The sequence below is a fragment of the Leptinotarsa decemlineata genome, unplaced genomic scaffold (assembly GCF_025532065.1).
Source record: "Leptinotarsa decemlineata unplaced genomic scaffold, Ldec_3_MD MMD2_tig00004307_RagTag_RagTag, whole genome shotgun sequence".
Classification (NCBI taxonomy): domain Eukaryota; kingdom Metazoa; phylum Arthropoda; class Insecta; order Coleoptera; family Chrysomelidae; genus Leptinotarsa; species Leptinotarsa decemlineata.
Genome location: NW_027412606.1, coordinates 20,936,242 through 20,954,105, shown reverse-complemented (window position 1 = coordinate 20,954,105; position 17,864 = coordinate 20,936,242). Strand labels below are relative to the sequence as shown.

The 17,864-nt window shown below is 35.1% G+C and overlaps 1 protein-coding gene across 2 annotated transcripts in view; it reads right to left on the bottom strand.

The window, feature by feature from the left end:
- The window catches only part of Drip (aquaporin homolog protein drip), a 91,716-nt gene that overhangs the window by 62,248 nt on the left and 11,604 nt on the right, over positions 1-17,864 (bottom strand). Inside the window, exon 1 of one of the 2 annotated variants that reach the window (XM_074179137.1) lies at positions 11,562-11,714. The exons of the other annotated variant lie outside the window; for it this stretch is intronic. Within the exon in view, the coding sequence (XP_074035238.1) occupies positions 11,562-11,634 (73 nt within the window). The 5' untranslated portion in view covers positions 11,635-11,714. Of the gene's footprint in view, positions 1-11,561; positions 11,715-17,864 lie in introns of those variants that run through there. 2 annotated transcript variants of the gene reach the window in all.

The window sequence follows — 17,864 nt, the reverse complement described above, 5'->3', positions numbered from 1 at the left end:
TCCCAGTGACTAATGCTTAGATAATATATAGACGGGTACTGCACGGCCATCCTGACTCGTTGTTGTCCCCAACAACCCAACGCTATGGACACCTGTAAAAAGAAGGGGCAAATATTTAATTACTGATATACCATCCACATTTGATTTCGCCGTCAAAGGCTGATTTTACCATCAAGGGCTCGTATTTCCATCCAGGGCTCATTCTGCCATCAAGGGTTCGTTTTGCCATCAAGTGCTCGTTTTGCCATCAAGGGCTCGTTTTGCCATCAAGGGCTCGTTTTGCCATCAAGGGCTCGTTTTGCCATCAAGTTCTCGTTTTGCCATCAAGGGTTCGTTTTGCCATCAAGGGCTCGTTTTGCTATCAAGGGCTCGTTTTGCCATCAAGAACTTGTTTTTTGCCATCAAGGGCTCGATTTGCCATCACACCTTCGTATGGGCGGTTAGCTCTGCTCGTGTGTAAATCCTCCTTCACCTTATAAAGGTCATTTGGAACTCCATCACTTTGAATCAACCTCTAAATTCAGGTAATAGCTTTTTACTTTCACCAGTTGCAGGTGGTTTATGACTTTGGTCAAGACCAAGTCACCAATATCGAAAACTTTTGGTGGATTCCATTTTTTATTAAAGGAGGCATTTTGTTTGCCTCTATTCGCTCTTATCGCAGTGACGTCCACCTTCCTCTCTTTGGCGTTGTCGTGGATATCACCATCCATTTTCAGTGGGAATCCAAATAGAAGCTCGGCTGGCGTATTTTGTGTAATGCGGTGTTTCCTGCTATTAATGCCTTGATATCTTTACGTTCGAGATATTGTTTGGATTCATTACAAACAAATCATTTTCCCACATCTGTTATTAATCTTTTCGGATTTCCGAAAATTGTACATATCTCGCTCAATGTCACTAGGACACATTTGAGGACCGCATTCAAAAATGTGAATTTTGAAAATCCGTCCACAATTACAAGTATATACTTATTTCCCTTTGTAGTTTGGACTCATTTCCAAGGAGGTAAAACCTATACTTTTCTAGGATTTTCACAATTGCAAGTAACTCTAGTTCGAATGAATGATAGTTTTTCTCCCCCTCAGTTGTTTGCTTGCTGAAATACTCAACAGCATTTTCTTTGTTTTCAGATTTTTGAACTAATATTTCTGCGAAGCCTTCCCGACTCGCATCTGTATAAACTATTATTGGTAGTTTAGGATTGAAAATACATAATACAGGATTTGAACAAATTTTTCTCTTGAGATCTTGAACAATTTTTGTCAATGAATCTGGCCATACCAAAACGACATTTTTTTAAATAATTTTGTGAGAGGAGCTGATATTCGAGCAAAATCTTTTATAAATTTTCGAAAAAATCCGATCAGACCCAAAAACTGTCTCAACTGATGTTGATTTTTTGATATTGGAAATTTATCAACCGCCTCGGTTTTGATGGAGATGAAGATACGAAATGGGTTACGAAATTTCGTAACCCAAATATGTTATTTTCTCTATCAAAAATACAGATTTTGACAATTTTAGCGTTAGGCCATAATTTTCCAAAATTTTCAGAACTTCGTTTAGCAGAACTAACCCCTCAGTTTTGGATTTAGATGGTATCAAAATGTCATTAAGATATCGTCTTATGTGGAACTGTCTTAAGGGTTGGAAAATTTCATTCATAAATTGTTGAAAAACTGAGGGACCATTACATAACCCAAATGGAGTCCTAAGGAATTCATAGTGACCTCGTGGCGTTATAAATGTCGTACACGAAATTTATTTGTTATCTAATGGTATCTGATGATACCCTGAAGCTAGATCGATATTTGTGGAATATCTGTATTCTCCCAAAACTATCAATAATTTCTTCTATTAGAGGCATCGGAAAACTATTTTTCACTGTGATTCTATTGAGTTTACGATAATCAATGACCATTCTTTTCTGACCATCTCTTTCATTTACTAGTAAAGCTGGACGTGAATAAGGTGACTCACTTTCCCGTATTATTTTTGCATCCAACAACTCCCTTACTGTTTCCCTGAAAATGTGTTTGTCTTTCTCTGAAAAGCGATATGGTCGATAAGTGACAGGCCTATCTGTAGTTAATCGATAGACAGAAAAAGTGAATGTGCTTTCCCCAGGTGCTTCATATCGGAAAACATACTTTTTTCATGTTCCATCAAAATTTTGTCAAATTTCGATTTTTCCTGCACCGACAAAGTATCACATTCAATTTGTTCCGATCAGAATATCATTTTCGATATTGTTGTCGTCGATTACGTAATACACTATTTTTAACGCAACTTCATCAATTTGTGTTAAATTCTCTGCATAATGGGTCACTGTTGTTCCAGTTCCCAAAAATCCAGACAATTCAACCATTTGTTCGAGTGGCTTGTTGACCCTCAGCTTTAGTTTTTGTGCTACTTTCGATTTCATAATTGAACAGTCACTCCCAAAATCTACAAATGCCGTACACTGATTGCCATCAATGAAAATTTTTTGTAGAACTTTGAAGAGATATGGTTATTTCGAATTGATTTAACTTTTTCGACTTTAGTGTCTTTTATGTCTTTCCGTTTAAACTGTTTATTAGACGTAGATTTTGATTTCTGTTTTTCGAAACAACCATTCTCAATGTGCCCTTTTTTTGAACAGAAACTACAAATTTTATTTTTGTGTCTACAATTATGATAATAATAATAATAATAATCGTCTTCATTGTTACCCAGCTGTAGTTACATATAAATATTTAAATAAATTAGAGAGCTAGTTGCTGACATAACAAAAGGCGAAGTTCAAGTTAGTTAGCACAAGTGCTACTGAGTTGTTCTTCCACTCAACCCTTTGATGTCCGGCTCTCCCATCACAAGAGCAGATTATTTCATTATTTTCCCTGGGACTTCTATTGAAACATTTTGAATTACTACTACTTGATATCGGCTGTTGCGAACGGCTCTTGCAGATTTCAGTTGCTCCCTGTCTGTATGTTTTATTTTTGAGGTACACCCCCAACATGTTAGGATTCTGAATATTTGACGCTTCCACTGCCAATTTCAAATTATGATCATTTATTGCACTCATTATCAGAGAAACTTTGTCGGAGTCAGAAAAGTTCAATTGTAATTTATTGATTTTTGCCAAATGATTGAAATGGAACTCATATAATGAGCATCCTTCTGTTAGCTTATGATTAGCCACCACCATAAATAGCTCGTTAGCATTTCTTGTACATTGAAATGTAGAACTTAGTAATTGTTTCCATTCCGTACACGTATTCTGAGACCACCCTAATTCACACTGTATGTAACTTTCATACCATGTTTAAGCTGTTCCCTTCAATTTAGTTACTACTTGATAAACTATGAAACTATCGGACCAACCATATATACTTGCATAAAGTTGGATAATATCGATCCAATCGGACACTTCCATATCCAGTGGATCAAACTCAGGCACTGCACTCGAACGAACAATACTAGAGCTTGGCTGTACATTGCATATTTGCGGCATAGTATTTGAACTGGCCACACTTACAGTTTGACTCCTGCGATTTTTCGACTCTTTCCGATGTCGACTCGATTCCTTTGGAATCTTGCTCTTAGTGACATCCTCTTTCGTTTTCGGTTACGATCCTCTTCACTGGAGCTGGAAGAGGATCTGGATGGACTGCTGTTGATTAGGGACAAACGCCTCTTTGATTTCTTTCCATGTTTTGACAAGACACCACACTATTCACACTTTTCACCACTTCTGATGTAGTAGAATGGACGAGGTTACGGAATCATACGCGTATTCACATTATAACGATTAATGACTCTTCTACTTCAACTCAACTCGGTAATGAATCAATACTACATTTCCTATTCTATAACATATTGTAATCGACACTGTCACAGTCATCCCAGTGACTAATGCTTAGATAATATATAAGTCACGCTGCTCTGTCACTATTTCCATATGCGAGTACTGCATTTCTTTGTAATTTCAGTTTTTTGTTCAATGAAATTGTTATTTTCAGTTAATCTTTTGAATTTTTCTCAGGGATTTCAAATCAATTTATTAGACAATGGCAGTCCGAACTGATGAAATACAATATATGTATAATTCCTAGTTTAAGTCAACACAATGTTTTGTGTCTGAAAAAAAATCAATTGAAATATTCGACCTTTGAGAATTCAGTGGAATGAAACAAATCCTCATTTCACAAGATTTTGTTATTATATTGATATCTCCAACCCGAACGGTTATTGGCAAAATACATTCATTATAATATTTCATTTGAAAATTTCCTAGTCACAAGAGATATTATATCTTCTTGAGGACTATATAGTACTGCGTTCATTTTTGGTGAAATGTGACAATCTCCTTCCATGAATGGACTACGGACAATCTATGAAAAATTTTTCCAAGGTTAGTTCAAAGTCCCACTGAGAATTTAACGATTTTGATGATGAGATACTCCAGCCAGACAACACATCACTTGATGATAAGTTTGTTACATTCACTGAATCTGTGGCGTCAAAGGCTGCACGGGTAAGTTTGTCAACTTTCCCATTGTCTATTTCCATAAGAGAGGAGAATCAAATGGATCAATCTTTATATTTTCTGCTGGATATACTTATCCAGCAGAAAATATAATTATCCGTTGTTGTACGTTATTGATATGTTGTAAGGCTCAAAATGCATATATTTCCGTTATGTAGATACTACTTTAAAGTGTGCGGTTGTATTTTTGTGAAGAGTTTTGTGTTTTCAAAGATGATCCGACACCTTCTGCCGTATTTGAACCGACTGTAAATCGTTCAATGAATTCTACGTATCAGTTTCAGTTCTTGAATGATTTCACAATCTCATAACCTTCACATTTGAATGAATATTTCAAAAATCTTTCTTTCCAGATGCCGTCATTCAATTCAATAATATCAGGCAATTGTAATGAAATCGTGAATGAGTGTTTCCGAAATCTTTATTTATCATCATGAAAATTATTCCAGAACGGAAAATAGAAATGGAAGTGAATATAGAGGAAAAAAACAATATATAACTCTCTCTTGCTCTTAGTAATGGCTCTATAGTATTTGGCACAACTTACTGTTCCAATTTTAAAGTGGGAAATGACAGATTTGCGCTAAATCAGTTGATGACGTCTACACAAATTAATATCCAACAAGACCATTACGTGTTGTGTTACTTTTTTCATGAATTCCACCTGACAAGTTCGTTAGTGGTTCAATTCAGTCTTAGAAATGTCTTCCTTTTTATTTTATGTATGCATTCTATGCATTCATCGATTAATTGTTTGAAAAAATTGTGTAAAAATCAACTTTTCAACTTTTACTTGCGGGAATAATTTCCATGGTAGCATTTGAAGCATCCTATATAATTAGGAACATGGTAATGTATATCCTTGTCGTACAAGTACACAACGGATGAACACCCGGAAGAACAACACATCATATATATATATATATATATATATATATATATATATATATATATATATATATGTATATATATATATATATATATATATATATATATATATATATATATATATATATATATATGTATATATATATATATATATATATATATATATATATATATATATATATATATATGAATCAAAAATTAAACAATTTGTGGAGACAACACTCAAAAAAGGGGGGCAAACCGCGGACACGTGTTTCTGGCTATTGGCCTCATCAGCGCGGTGCAGCCAAGTGTAAAGATGGGAAACACTTGTTTGCCGAAATCAGGAAACAACACAAACGCACGGAGTCAACAACAGGAGCCAACCGCACATTTGTGGTTCCAGTTAGAAGACCTAGAATTCCCAGGCTACATCTAACATGACCACGGAGGCAGCTATAGCTACCTGCGTGACATCCGGGTCCAGGATAAATACACACTCGATAAAATCTCTATTTGTATTTATCCTGGAACCGGATGTCACGCAGGTAGCTAGTAACGCATCTGATATGTTCACAGAATGATAGAATAACGTTTTTTGACAAGATATCAGAAATTCATATTGGGGCTGAAAGTGTTACAGTGTTATTGTGTGGAAAAATATATTGTTTGATCCATCCATCGGAGTTTCCATCTCATTTTTCAGTTTCTAATTCTTAGTGATTCAATCCATTCATAATGGTAGATTTTTCGACGATTCTGTATCCATACAAATCATACTAGTTGAACTATTTTAAATCAATGATCGTCAATCACGACCATCAGAGAACCTCATTCGATATGTTACGAATAACAATTTCTTCTCAGTAACCAATCTAATAAAAAATGTATCAATTATCAGCACTGTTGATATTTTTACCAGTCATGTGAAAATTAGACTGAATGAACTTGAAGTAGAGCAGGTTCACGTGCATCTCGGCATTTGAAAGTTCAACTTTTTATATGGCATTCACTTCGCCTACAATTACCTACCTTATATGATTTCCAAAATGAACTTTCATTGCTACCTGTCTCAAGAATTGATAAAGGAATGAATTATCCCTTTTGATTCAAATAAACTGATGTTCATTTGCTGTACTTCAATGCCATCAAATATTATTGCTGAAAAGTGTGAACATTTTCTTGTGTGTCATCGTATCTTATATTGGATTTCTATGAATAATCGAAGTGGAAATCATTCAAAATAACAAACAAAACAAGATCGAGTTAATGATGAAAATTGTTTCTTATACAGCATTCTACAACTGAAATGAATAATTGATTCGTCCAATAAACAATTTGGCGTAATTATATTTGAATTTGTTCCAAAAACTGAATTTCATTCAATTATAGTATTGTAAAAACCATGTAGTTTCAAGATTTAGAATTTTCAATTTTCATGACTCGGAGAGTTCACGAAACTGCAACATGTAATTCATCAGGTAGAAATAGTTGAGTATTTTCACGGTACTTTCAAAAACATTTATTCATATAGTTGATGAATGCATATCTGACCTTCTCTAGTAGATCCATCTATTGAAAAGTAGGCATTGAAGTAGATAATATGTTAAAGTATATAAATAGAAGTAACTTTTAGTTTACGCTTGAGAAAGCTATTGTATAGCGAAACACGTGTCGCGGTTTTTGTAAAACCCTTCATAGTGAAAATCATACAATGAACTGTATCAATTAGAATAAATCACAGATAAATTCCATTTCCATTTCATAAGTGAAAATTGACAGTGACATGTCTTCCATGCGTCCAACAAGATGTGCTTTCATTCACTAACCATTTTTCTCAATTTTTATATAATTAAAAAATGTCCTTCAATTATATAACGTGAGGATTCAAATGTTTTGCGACTCCTCATGTGTACCAATTTCAACTGTTTATTTTTGCAAATGTTCATCTTCATACCACCTGTTCATTCAAAACTAACCGGGCATTTCGTTATTTTCCCAATCTTTCCAACCTTCCGCAATGTAAAAATTTAATGAATATGTAAGTGTTCCAGCAATGTTTCTTCAACATATAGTACTGTTCAATTGAGTAAATGGATAAAAACGTAATATAAATCGCGTCGAACATTTCTTGAAAAAGAAAACAATAAAAACACTGCTCAGTTGATTTTCTAAAACTTTGGTTAATTGTATCTCTATTTCAGTGTCACTATTTTTCGGGTTTGGAAACGCCAACGCGGTTGGTGAAATGTGCGTCGAGAAGAGGTACAAATACTTTTCACACTCACCAGAAATGCAATACTCTTCTCGACACACGTTTCACCAACGAAATTTGCGTCTTCAGGGGATGTAGATGTTTTTTTCATCCATTGAAGATGTTTTTTCCACCTCATAGAGACGTTTTCTTCATATACTGAAGACGCCAACTTGGTTGGTGAAACGTGCGTCGAGAAGAGTATTGCATTACTACTGATCAAGAAAAAGTTAGTTTTGGATTTATTTTTCGGCAGAGGCTCCAGTTTCATCTTCTACCTGAGATATTTGTTTTCACCAAATCTGGAAAAATGGCGCGCAAGTTCTCTACATGGATAGTATTGAAATTGTTTTACTTGGATTCAGTGCTTCTAAACTGGATACGAGGAATTGAATGATGGTAGTAGTGATGATATAGTATGAATTCTTGAAATTATCTATCAAAATAATGATTTGAAATTCTCTAACTCTAAAATTGAAAAATGTTTTTTTCGATGATTATTTCCACATGGATTAGCCATTTATTCTAATGTTTGGTGTTTGATATTCTAGAGTATGGTGGGTGTTTCACTGAATATTTCTCATTCGATTCATGAATACGAAAGTTACATTGCACAATCACATCAAACATTCGTTGGAGAAAATACAATGAAAAACTGGTGTTTTGTTTGCTGAAACTTTGGGTACTACTATTGTAAAGCGATAAATCAAAGAATAAAACATACTCCTTAAAAGATATTATTTTGTGAAGAATTTATTATTTTTCAAAATTTTTTTGGATTTATATCCCTCCACAATCTGAAAAAATGAAAGCTGAATCGATACAAAATCTGTTGCAGTGTAGTAAAAGGCAAACTGAAAAGTTTACTTCGAAACGTTACTGCGTTATATAAACTAATATTTATAAATTTTGCCAACGAATCGAAAAATATCGATTCAACACATTTAATATTGCTACTAATCTTTTTTATTTGACTAACGTTTCGAAAAACAATCCTTTACCGTTTCCGAAAACTGCATTCACCATAAAAATCTTGTCTCAAACTGTGATAGCTCTAATTTTCTTTGACACGAGTCAAAAATGAAATGTCCAGATGTCACACGCGACAGTCTACATGAAAACACACACTGGATGTTTTTTGAAGAATACAGTTTAGTCAAGGTTTATATTTACGTTTTCAGCCTTTCGTCTCAGTAATGACAACCAAGTAGGTTGGACTTTTGTAGCTTGGACTTTTGTTTTTTTTTTCTGATTGATTCTGTCGTTATTTGATGAACATACATATTAATTTGATCCCCACAAACTTCATTTGAAAAATATATCACGACATGTGGATCCTGCCCTGGCGACTGAACACTGTGACGTGAATTATAACGCTCCTAAAACAAACCCAAATCTTGGGACTTTCGAGCACTTTTGATTTCATAAGTGATATACTAGAGAAGGAAATAAGTGAGTGAAATTGATTGGAAATAAGTTTGAAAGAACAGAGTGAGTAGAAAGACTATAATAAAATAAACATTGTACTGAGAAGTCGATTCGGGAAATCTTCTTATCGCGGTACATAAAGACAATACAGAGTCGGATTTAGGAAACATCAAAATAAGTAGCGACGAAGAATCGATGACAGATGGAGGGAAAAAGAAAAAAGATACTGGAAAGTTACCAGATATATTCTCTAAAAGCAGAAAAATTGACAGAACACCTTAAAGAAAGAAAAAAGAAAAAGACGACAAATTAGAAACTATCATCACAATGATTCAAGAAATGGAAACGGACAATGACATACTGAAAAATGAAAATAAAAAACGGAAAGGAGAAATTAAAACAATCAATAGCAAACTTGACAAAATAGGTAGAGAAACGAGAAGAAATAATGTGGTTATACAAGGACTACCAATCACAACAAATGATGAAGAGGAGTTGAAAGAAGGAATGACTTCATTCCTTCTTTCTTTCATTCAACAGTGATTTGAATATTCAAATCACTGTTGATAAAGCTACTGTGTCGTAATATATTTTTCAAATATAGCTTGTGGAGATCAATTCGTGAAGTCTAGTTTATATATTCCACAGAACTATTCGAAATACACTTATTGCCTACTAAATCAATATATGCAAATTTTTTAGTTCTGTAATTTTTCCATTAGTTTATTTGGTGTTTTTGTTTCACTTCATTCTATAGCATGAATCTGTTCCATTAACTTCGATCCTGCCATCTGGCTCCACCTAATATATTCAGGAAGTTCAATTTATCTCACATTAAGGGGTCTTGAAGGTCTTTTTCCACAAGAACAAGGTATATTGTGAATATACTTCGTTCTTTCAACCGTATTTTCGGGTTCAGTTTGTATCATGAGAGATCTCAATGTGTTGGTGATATCAAATGTTGTTTTTTCTTCAAGACAAAACAGAAGCACAACAGGAAAATCCTCGAAGAAATCGAAGAGCAATGCCTGTGCGAAAGTAGTGATTCACAATGAATTTGAATCGCCAAAATTTGTAAAAAATTTCTTAGGAAGTTTATACCACATGAACGCAGTTCTCCAAATGAAAGACTTTTCAAACAGTAAAGTTCGAGGTGTACTGAGTTGAACCTCAAAACGATGTGCAGCCACAGTCACTTGAACACTTTCCGTGAAAATATCTATAAAAGAGAAACAAATCTCCAATTTATATTCGATGTTCCAGACCATCAAGGTTGCAAGTGATGTTGGCGTCTCCAATCAGGCGACTTTGCTCTTTTCTGGATAGAATTAAGCAGCCTCAAGGTATGCTTAGAAACGGAGCTCCATATATCAGGACAATACTACAAAAAAGGTCTGATCTGAGCATTATAAAGCATTAAAAGTTGTTGAGGTGTGTACAGTTTTCTGGTTCGGAATAGTGTTCCAAGCCTTAGCAATTCCAACGACATGATTGTGCCAAGGTTTATTGTTGTCCATTTCAACCCCCATCAAACTTATTGGGGCAGAAAGTTTGTTTTGACATTATCATGTCCGGTTCGGAAAAATTGATCTTCCTGGAGAAAACCAATGACTGGGTTTTTGTGGCATTGAGATATGCAACCTCCTGCTGCCGGTGAAGATGTGCATCAGCAGCTGAAGTTCTGGAATCCAAATGGAATGACGAGACGAGTGTGAAGTCGTCAGGAAAGCAATATATTGGATTATTCTTTTTCTCCAATAAGTTGTTGATATAGGTACATTATACTCATAACCGATGCGTCTCAATTTCTCAGACAAACTGTAAACAGGTATGATGTTATTGTGAGGTTTTTGGTGTTAGTTATTTCCTCTTCAATACTTATTTCTTTCGACGTGTGTCAAAAAAAAATAGAACTATCACAGTCTAAGTATAGGTTTCGAAAACGGAAAATAATTGTTTTTTGAAACATCAACCACTTAAGAAGGCTAAGTATCAATATTTGATTTTTTTTTGTTCAATTGTTTTCAATTCGTAGCCAAACTTTATGAAAATGACAAGTTTCTGACTAATTGGACTTCCCAGTAGTTCATATAACGCAGCAACTTTTTAGGGTGTTCTTTTCAGTTTGCTCCTTACTACACTTCAGCAGATTCCCTATTGATTCAAATTTTTGGAAGTTAAAACAGCAGATTCTTTATTGATTTGGCTTTTATTTTTACAGATTGTGGAAGGTTATAAACTTCAAAAACAGTAAAAAATTAAAAAATACCTGAGAAATTATTGCTATTAGAGAATCTGGGAAAACACAAAAGTTGAAGATCGGGCAACAACTAGTATCAACATATATTTTACGGGAATTGTTGATGTTAGCACCTAATATGACAAATAAGTCAATTACCCTTCATCCTAAAATATTATTAACGCAACAAGAACAATAATTGTTTCTATTCTTCAATTATTGATTGTGATACATACCTCTTTCACTGTTGAACATAAATTTCATCAAGCCTCTACACATGATCCCGATGAACACTTGAACGTTGCCCATGAACAACCATTGTCCATATGTACGTTCACGTAACTATTATCCATCAATTAGCATACAAACAATTCATACTTATTATATACTACTATCTCAATGATTGATATGTATGCATGCCTTGTTAAAGTAGGATATCAACAAAGTATTCATAGTTTTCGTAGTAATTAATGTTGAATATTTTGACGCAGATATTTACTTTCAAACCATAGTTTGCAGTATTGTCTCCTAGAATGTATGAATTATTCGTATCGCGTATCAAGTAGGAAAACATATAATCAGTAATGCTCGAAGGTGAGACATCTTAAATATGGATGAAAGTAGAATCATTAAAATACCTACTGTGTTTCACAAGTATTTTGTGAATATCCAAAAAAAAAATTTTTCGAAAAATCCAAATTCCAAATATTAATTGCGATGAAAAGAGATACGTATGATCATTATCAAATGATTGTGTTCATCATTTTCATCAATGATTCAGCGTCAACTCTGATACTAGTGTTAATCTTTCCAAAACGGTCCAAATAGTTCGAAACCGTGATTATCTGAATAAAATATTAATCACATCCTAAATTGATATCCAAGGTATAGATTATATTTTATTCGATGAAAATGTTCATCTCAATAATTCAACGTATTCATATCTTATTATGGAATGGAGGGTGTGTTTCTAGTGATTGAAATAGAAAGCAAATATATTGGATCGAGATATAAAATACAATTTTTATTTGTGAGGCACATAAGAGACATGGTGAAATCTGCTAATTAAATAATGATTTTTGTATTTTTGTGTAGAATCGTTTTAGCAGTATCAAACTAATGTTGAAAGGAAAAAAATCTAGGTCAGGGTAATATAGAAGGAACATTTAGAGATGATACAAGAACAAATTGCCCAAAGCCGTGAAAACTCAACAACTTGTGTGAATTCAGAAATATTGATAACAAACTACGTTTGACAGTTTCAAAGAGTTTTAGATGATTTACAAAAATTCACGGGGTTCCCCAAATACCGCACGATCACATCCGTTTACCATTTACTATTCGTTCGTAACACAGCTAAATTAACATTGCTCTCCATATTGGAGATTAAGAACACGAAAGAGTTATAGCTGACCGCTGAACATGCTTTGTATAGAAAAGAAATGATTAACTATCATAGAAAGGTAGGTAGTTTTGAGGTGAGGTATATGAACATATTGAAGTTTATAAGATTGAAGTGTTAAATATTTTTAAACAAATGATTCGTAACCAGTACATTGCAGACTGAACTAGATTCATTTCATCACAAAACAGCTGTAACCTCGTTGGCTGTATTCAATTCAACAAAGCCTGATAACCTGGCGACTTTTAATCCTCAATGGATTTGTTTAGGAATCAATTAGTTGGTTCAATGGTGTTTCTATTGGCATTTAGAAATGTTTTGTCAGGGATCCCTTAAACTTTTATGATGACATTGAAAATTAACGTCTATAACCTCACTGATAGTTGACCGTATCAGGCTTGTGAAAATTTTGAAGGGGCTTTATCACTTTTGTTGCAACTAAACAACTTTTCTGAAGTTATTAAGGTTCTTTGATTAAAAAATGACTCCAGCACTCACGACAGATTTCGCTTTATATATTTCTACTAATAAGTAGCCCCATTCACGCAAACAAGACTTCAAAAGGTCCATAATGTTCCAGTATCTGAATGTTTCCCAAGGTTTCAGACTATTCTCGCGATATTCTAGAATATTCCTGGATCTCATGTTTCGTTCAAAGAAATATTGATGAATACATAAGAAGCTTTCTCGATCTTGTTACGGATGTTTTTCTTCAATCAATCTATTGAGAATAATCTCATTTCACGAGTTTCCTCATATTTGTGTTCGAACACCTGGTGAAACTGGCATAGTAAAAACAGAAATCCACTGTTATCCACTTTTCAGTTCAAAACCAATTCAGTAACAGTTTTGCTCCCATTTTTGAAAACTAATTATCAATGGTGGAGAATGCATATTGATGTTCGGTTCATCTAGAGCAATATAAATGAAGATTTTCAATTTTCGAATCATTTTCAGGTAGTTCCGTCTTTTAGCTGTTAATTGAACGGTTATCCGCTTGATAATAGTACAGAAAGATTGTTTATTTTCTCAAAAATTTCATATCCAATATCTGTAATTCATTTAATTTCGCAGGCATAAGAAAAAACGCGTATGTCTTAACAGTAAAAAAACACTTTTGAAAATGAGCTCTTGATCGAAAGTTCTGAAGAGAATGAAACAAACATCGAATTGAAAAACATATATTTTTTCAATCACTTACATCGTGATCGCCCTACATATTACATTCTTGTTCATACACGCAGGAAAATCTCGCGACGAAATTTTATATCATGTAAATGGCGTAATGTTAAAAAGTTATCGGTTCGATTCAATTCAAAGTTCATTTATAAGCAATGTAATTTCACCATCGATTATTTTTTCAGTTATCATCGTACTTGTTTTGCAGTCTGTTCAATAATTGAATGATAACCTTCATCAATAATTACTATGCAATTGTGTCACATAAAATGAAATTTTAATTTTTGAGTCATTTTTTTTCAGTTCCAGCAATAAATCAATGAAGATATCAATGTTGCTTGACGTTTCGATCTTTCTCTACTCTCTTGGAGTAGCCATGTGGAAAGGGGCTGTTCCAATTTGAAGTGAAAACTTGAAAATTCATCTTAGGATTTTGCATCCTGAATTATTTGTTTCACACTTATACATTTTCTGACAACTGGGAGACCGTGGACTTTAAAGTTGGTATCATTTCCTCTGCATGTTCTGCGATCATGGAAAAGCATGGGTCGGAGCATTTTTCTTCCAGGAATCTGCCTGAGAGGCGGATAAACTTGGTATAGTTTTCGACACTGGAGAGAGGTGACCACAACTCTGTCACCAAGTTGAAACCCATTCAGAAAAGGCTCACATCAAAGCCGCAGATATCAGTTTACTTCTGTGGCTACACATGGATGAGCGGGCTCATGATTTCTCCTTCGAAAATTTTGAAAATTTCAGTCCATGAGGGCAACTGAATTTTCGTTTCCTCAGGCCAAGGGATAGACTCATGCATTACTACAAGAATGGTGAGCCTGGGCGAATCAGACTCATGGCGAAAATGCATGTTCTGTGGTGTGGAACACTTCTGGAGCATGCTGTATCGTTTTCGTAAAAACTCTAAAGATTGCGTATTTTATTTTCGGGAGCAGGACTATGAAGGTCCTTCCCAGCCTGCTGGAAGTGATGAAATACTTTTACCACCTGCAAAGACTGGCATCATGCCACCAATAGAGCCAATTAGAACATATTGATCGGGCCACAGAATTAGGCCCCTGAAGCTACAAGAACTGCTTCCTTTATATGTTGAGGTCCATAGTGTACTTAGACAAGAGGCTGTAAAACTAACATCACCGTGTAGAAAGCCGTTTCGCGAAAACGAAATATCGGCCTTGCCTTTCGAAAGATTGAATTGCGAGTGTAGGATGTAGGCTGGAATCACGTTCATAATGCATCATGGATATGAGACGCATATATCCAATTCATGATGGAATAAAGGACGGCTAAAATGCGATTCACGCCTACAGTGCGGCGAATAGCCGCCAAATTAGGACGTATTCATCACATTTCAAATCGAGGCGTGCTGCTGACTACCAAACCACGAATGCTGGTGGTTGCCAAGATAATCACTAGAGAAGTGAAGTGATGAAGTATCGCGTGAAACCTTATGTAACGCGAGAAAACTTGTACCTTATTTCAAGAGCCTCTCAGTTCAGCAGAGAATTTCGACAATCTGAGCTCAATAAACTGCGCAACTCGATAATCCTGGATGAAGTTAGAAGAGACCCTATGGGTGAAAAACTATGAAGCAACACCGTCCTATGGACAGAATTTTCAACTAATGGCTGAACAGAAAAAATCAGATTTCAGATTATTTAGTCGAGAAGTGGGCCGGTCCCATGCCTAACAGTGGAAATTTGTCGATTCCTAAGGGAAAAAGACCGTCACCATTCTTAAATTTGTAGTATCAGTATTCGACCGGATACATTAACAGAAAATGCCCCTAAAAGAAGTCGGTGGATGTAAAAATAACCTGCCCATCGATATACGTGTGAAAGAGAACTCCTTACAGTATAAGTGTAACCTCTTTATGGACTGAATCGATTACCGCATAACATTTGATACAACATCGCATGAGATCATCTTAAATTTGCTCAGATGCCTTGCGGTACCTGAGAAAATAGTGAGATGACTGATATCCCTCTGACAGAGATTGGCTGCACCATAATACCTGGTCAGGCTAGAGTCAGAACTGTGTGGGTCATTTTCAGACGAAGTATATAATTCAGAACGATTTCCTTATTCCTATTATTTTATGCATATCACTAATGCCATTGACCGTTGTGCTAAAAAATATTCGAGAATATAGCTGTAGCACCCCAAAAATCCCATATATTTTATATGGATGAGAGTTACGGAAGAGTACACGAATGCTATCGGTATGAAATTCTGGTTAGATAAATGTACAACAATTCATCTCAAAAGAGGACTATGCAGGGACTACGGAAAGGGTGTGTAGTTTATAGAGGAAATCATCCTGCACCATCTGGATGGTGGACACGTATATACCCACCTCGTGTTGAAACAACCCCATTCACAAGAGGTAACAACAGTGAAGAACTCTCTCCGCGGAGAGTACCATCTCGAACTCCGACATATCTCGTCATCGTGGTTAAAATAGTTACTGCTACCAATATACTCGTCATTTCAATCGGGCTCTAATCAGTCCAATTAGTGGAATAGACCCAAGAAGAGATGTATCAACTTCCAGAAAATGATACATCTCCATTGGAATTTGCATCTCAAATCGTTCAATCCACAGTTTTTCTTTCTTCAACAACAGGAAGGCCATGCACTTGAAATGTTTACATGACAGAATGGTACTGGATATATCCTATAAAGTAATCGGGAGTTCAGAATGCTTTCTATGCAAGATCCCTGACCATAATCGAACAGGATTCAAAGCATTTTCATTTGGGACAGCCGGCCAAGCAACTGATGAACTCGATTTAGTTTTCGACACGGAACGTGGTGATCATAACTTTGTCATCGCAAAAGGTCCATATGAAAGCCACAAATATCACTTCATTCCTACAGCAACACAAGAATATGCCAATGCATGGGGTTGTCTTCAACAATACCAAAAGTCTCGGCCTGTCAAAGCGCCTGATATTTGCTTTCCTCAGATCGAGTGAGCTGCAGTCGGGAACTGAAGGGACAATCATGCCCTGCCTGTCTTTAACACCCTCATCTAACGCAATCGCGTTATTGGTACTATTTATTTCTCACCCTCAGGCTCATACAAGCTAATGAACCTGAAGTAGTTTTCATCGACTATCAAATCAAGACGATATCTGTCGTGGAGTTGTCAGCTCATTTTCAGAAGACTTTAATCAAAAATGAGAAAAAAAAACGAATAAAATATCGAGATTTCCTCTCAGGATTCCATGAATTCTATCCAAAACTCTCTATTGAGTTCATTATTTTGTATATTGGGGCTCTTGCTGGAATGGTACCTTCTCTACTCTTGAATCTGAAAATCAATCCGGTCTGCCCCACTGAGACTGGAATCTTAGCCAGACAAATGCAAGAAGATGTTACTCACATGCTTCTAGAACACAGTGATCACTAACTCCACGATGTGCGAGTGGTCATTGGTTGATAATGGTTGATAATTCGGGCCGCTCCGAATGTATAAGAGCGTCGGGTATAGGGCCCGACCAGCGCAACCTCATGGAACAAAATAATAATTATTATATTATGAAAGATACTATACGTGAGTGATTGAAAATAGAAAAAGGAATTCCAAATACAGTTAATAAATGATTAATGAATAATGAGCATCCAAACTTGAAGTGTATGCAAAAATTCACTTCAAAATTAATGTGCAAGATTTGACCCGAACCAATATAACATACATTTCAATTTGAATGAAACTTTCACATGTTCAAATTTTTCCAGCATGTGCTTCTATTCAAACTATAGGAATACTTTCTCTGTGAAATTATATTTTTACGCTATGAATGTGTATCATTCACTATAAATCACGAGTTTCATGACCTCGGGGGCTCGCCCAATGAATGAGTTTGCAGTGCGATAGTTAATAATTATTATTCAATATGTGCTCCATGAAAAAACTGCTTCGAATTGTATACTTTTG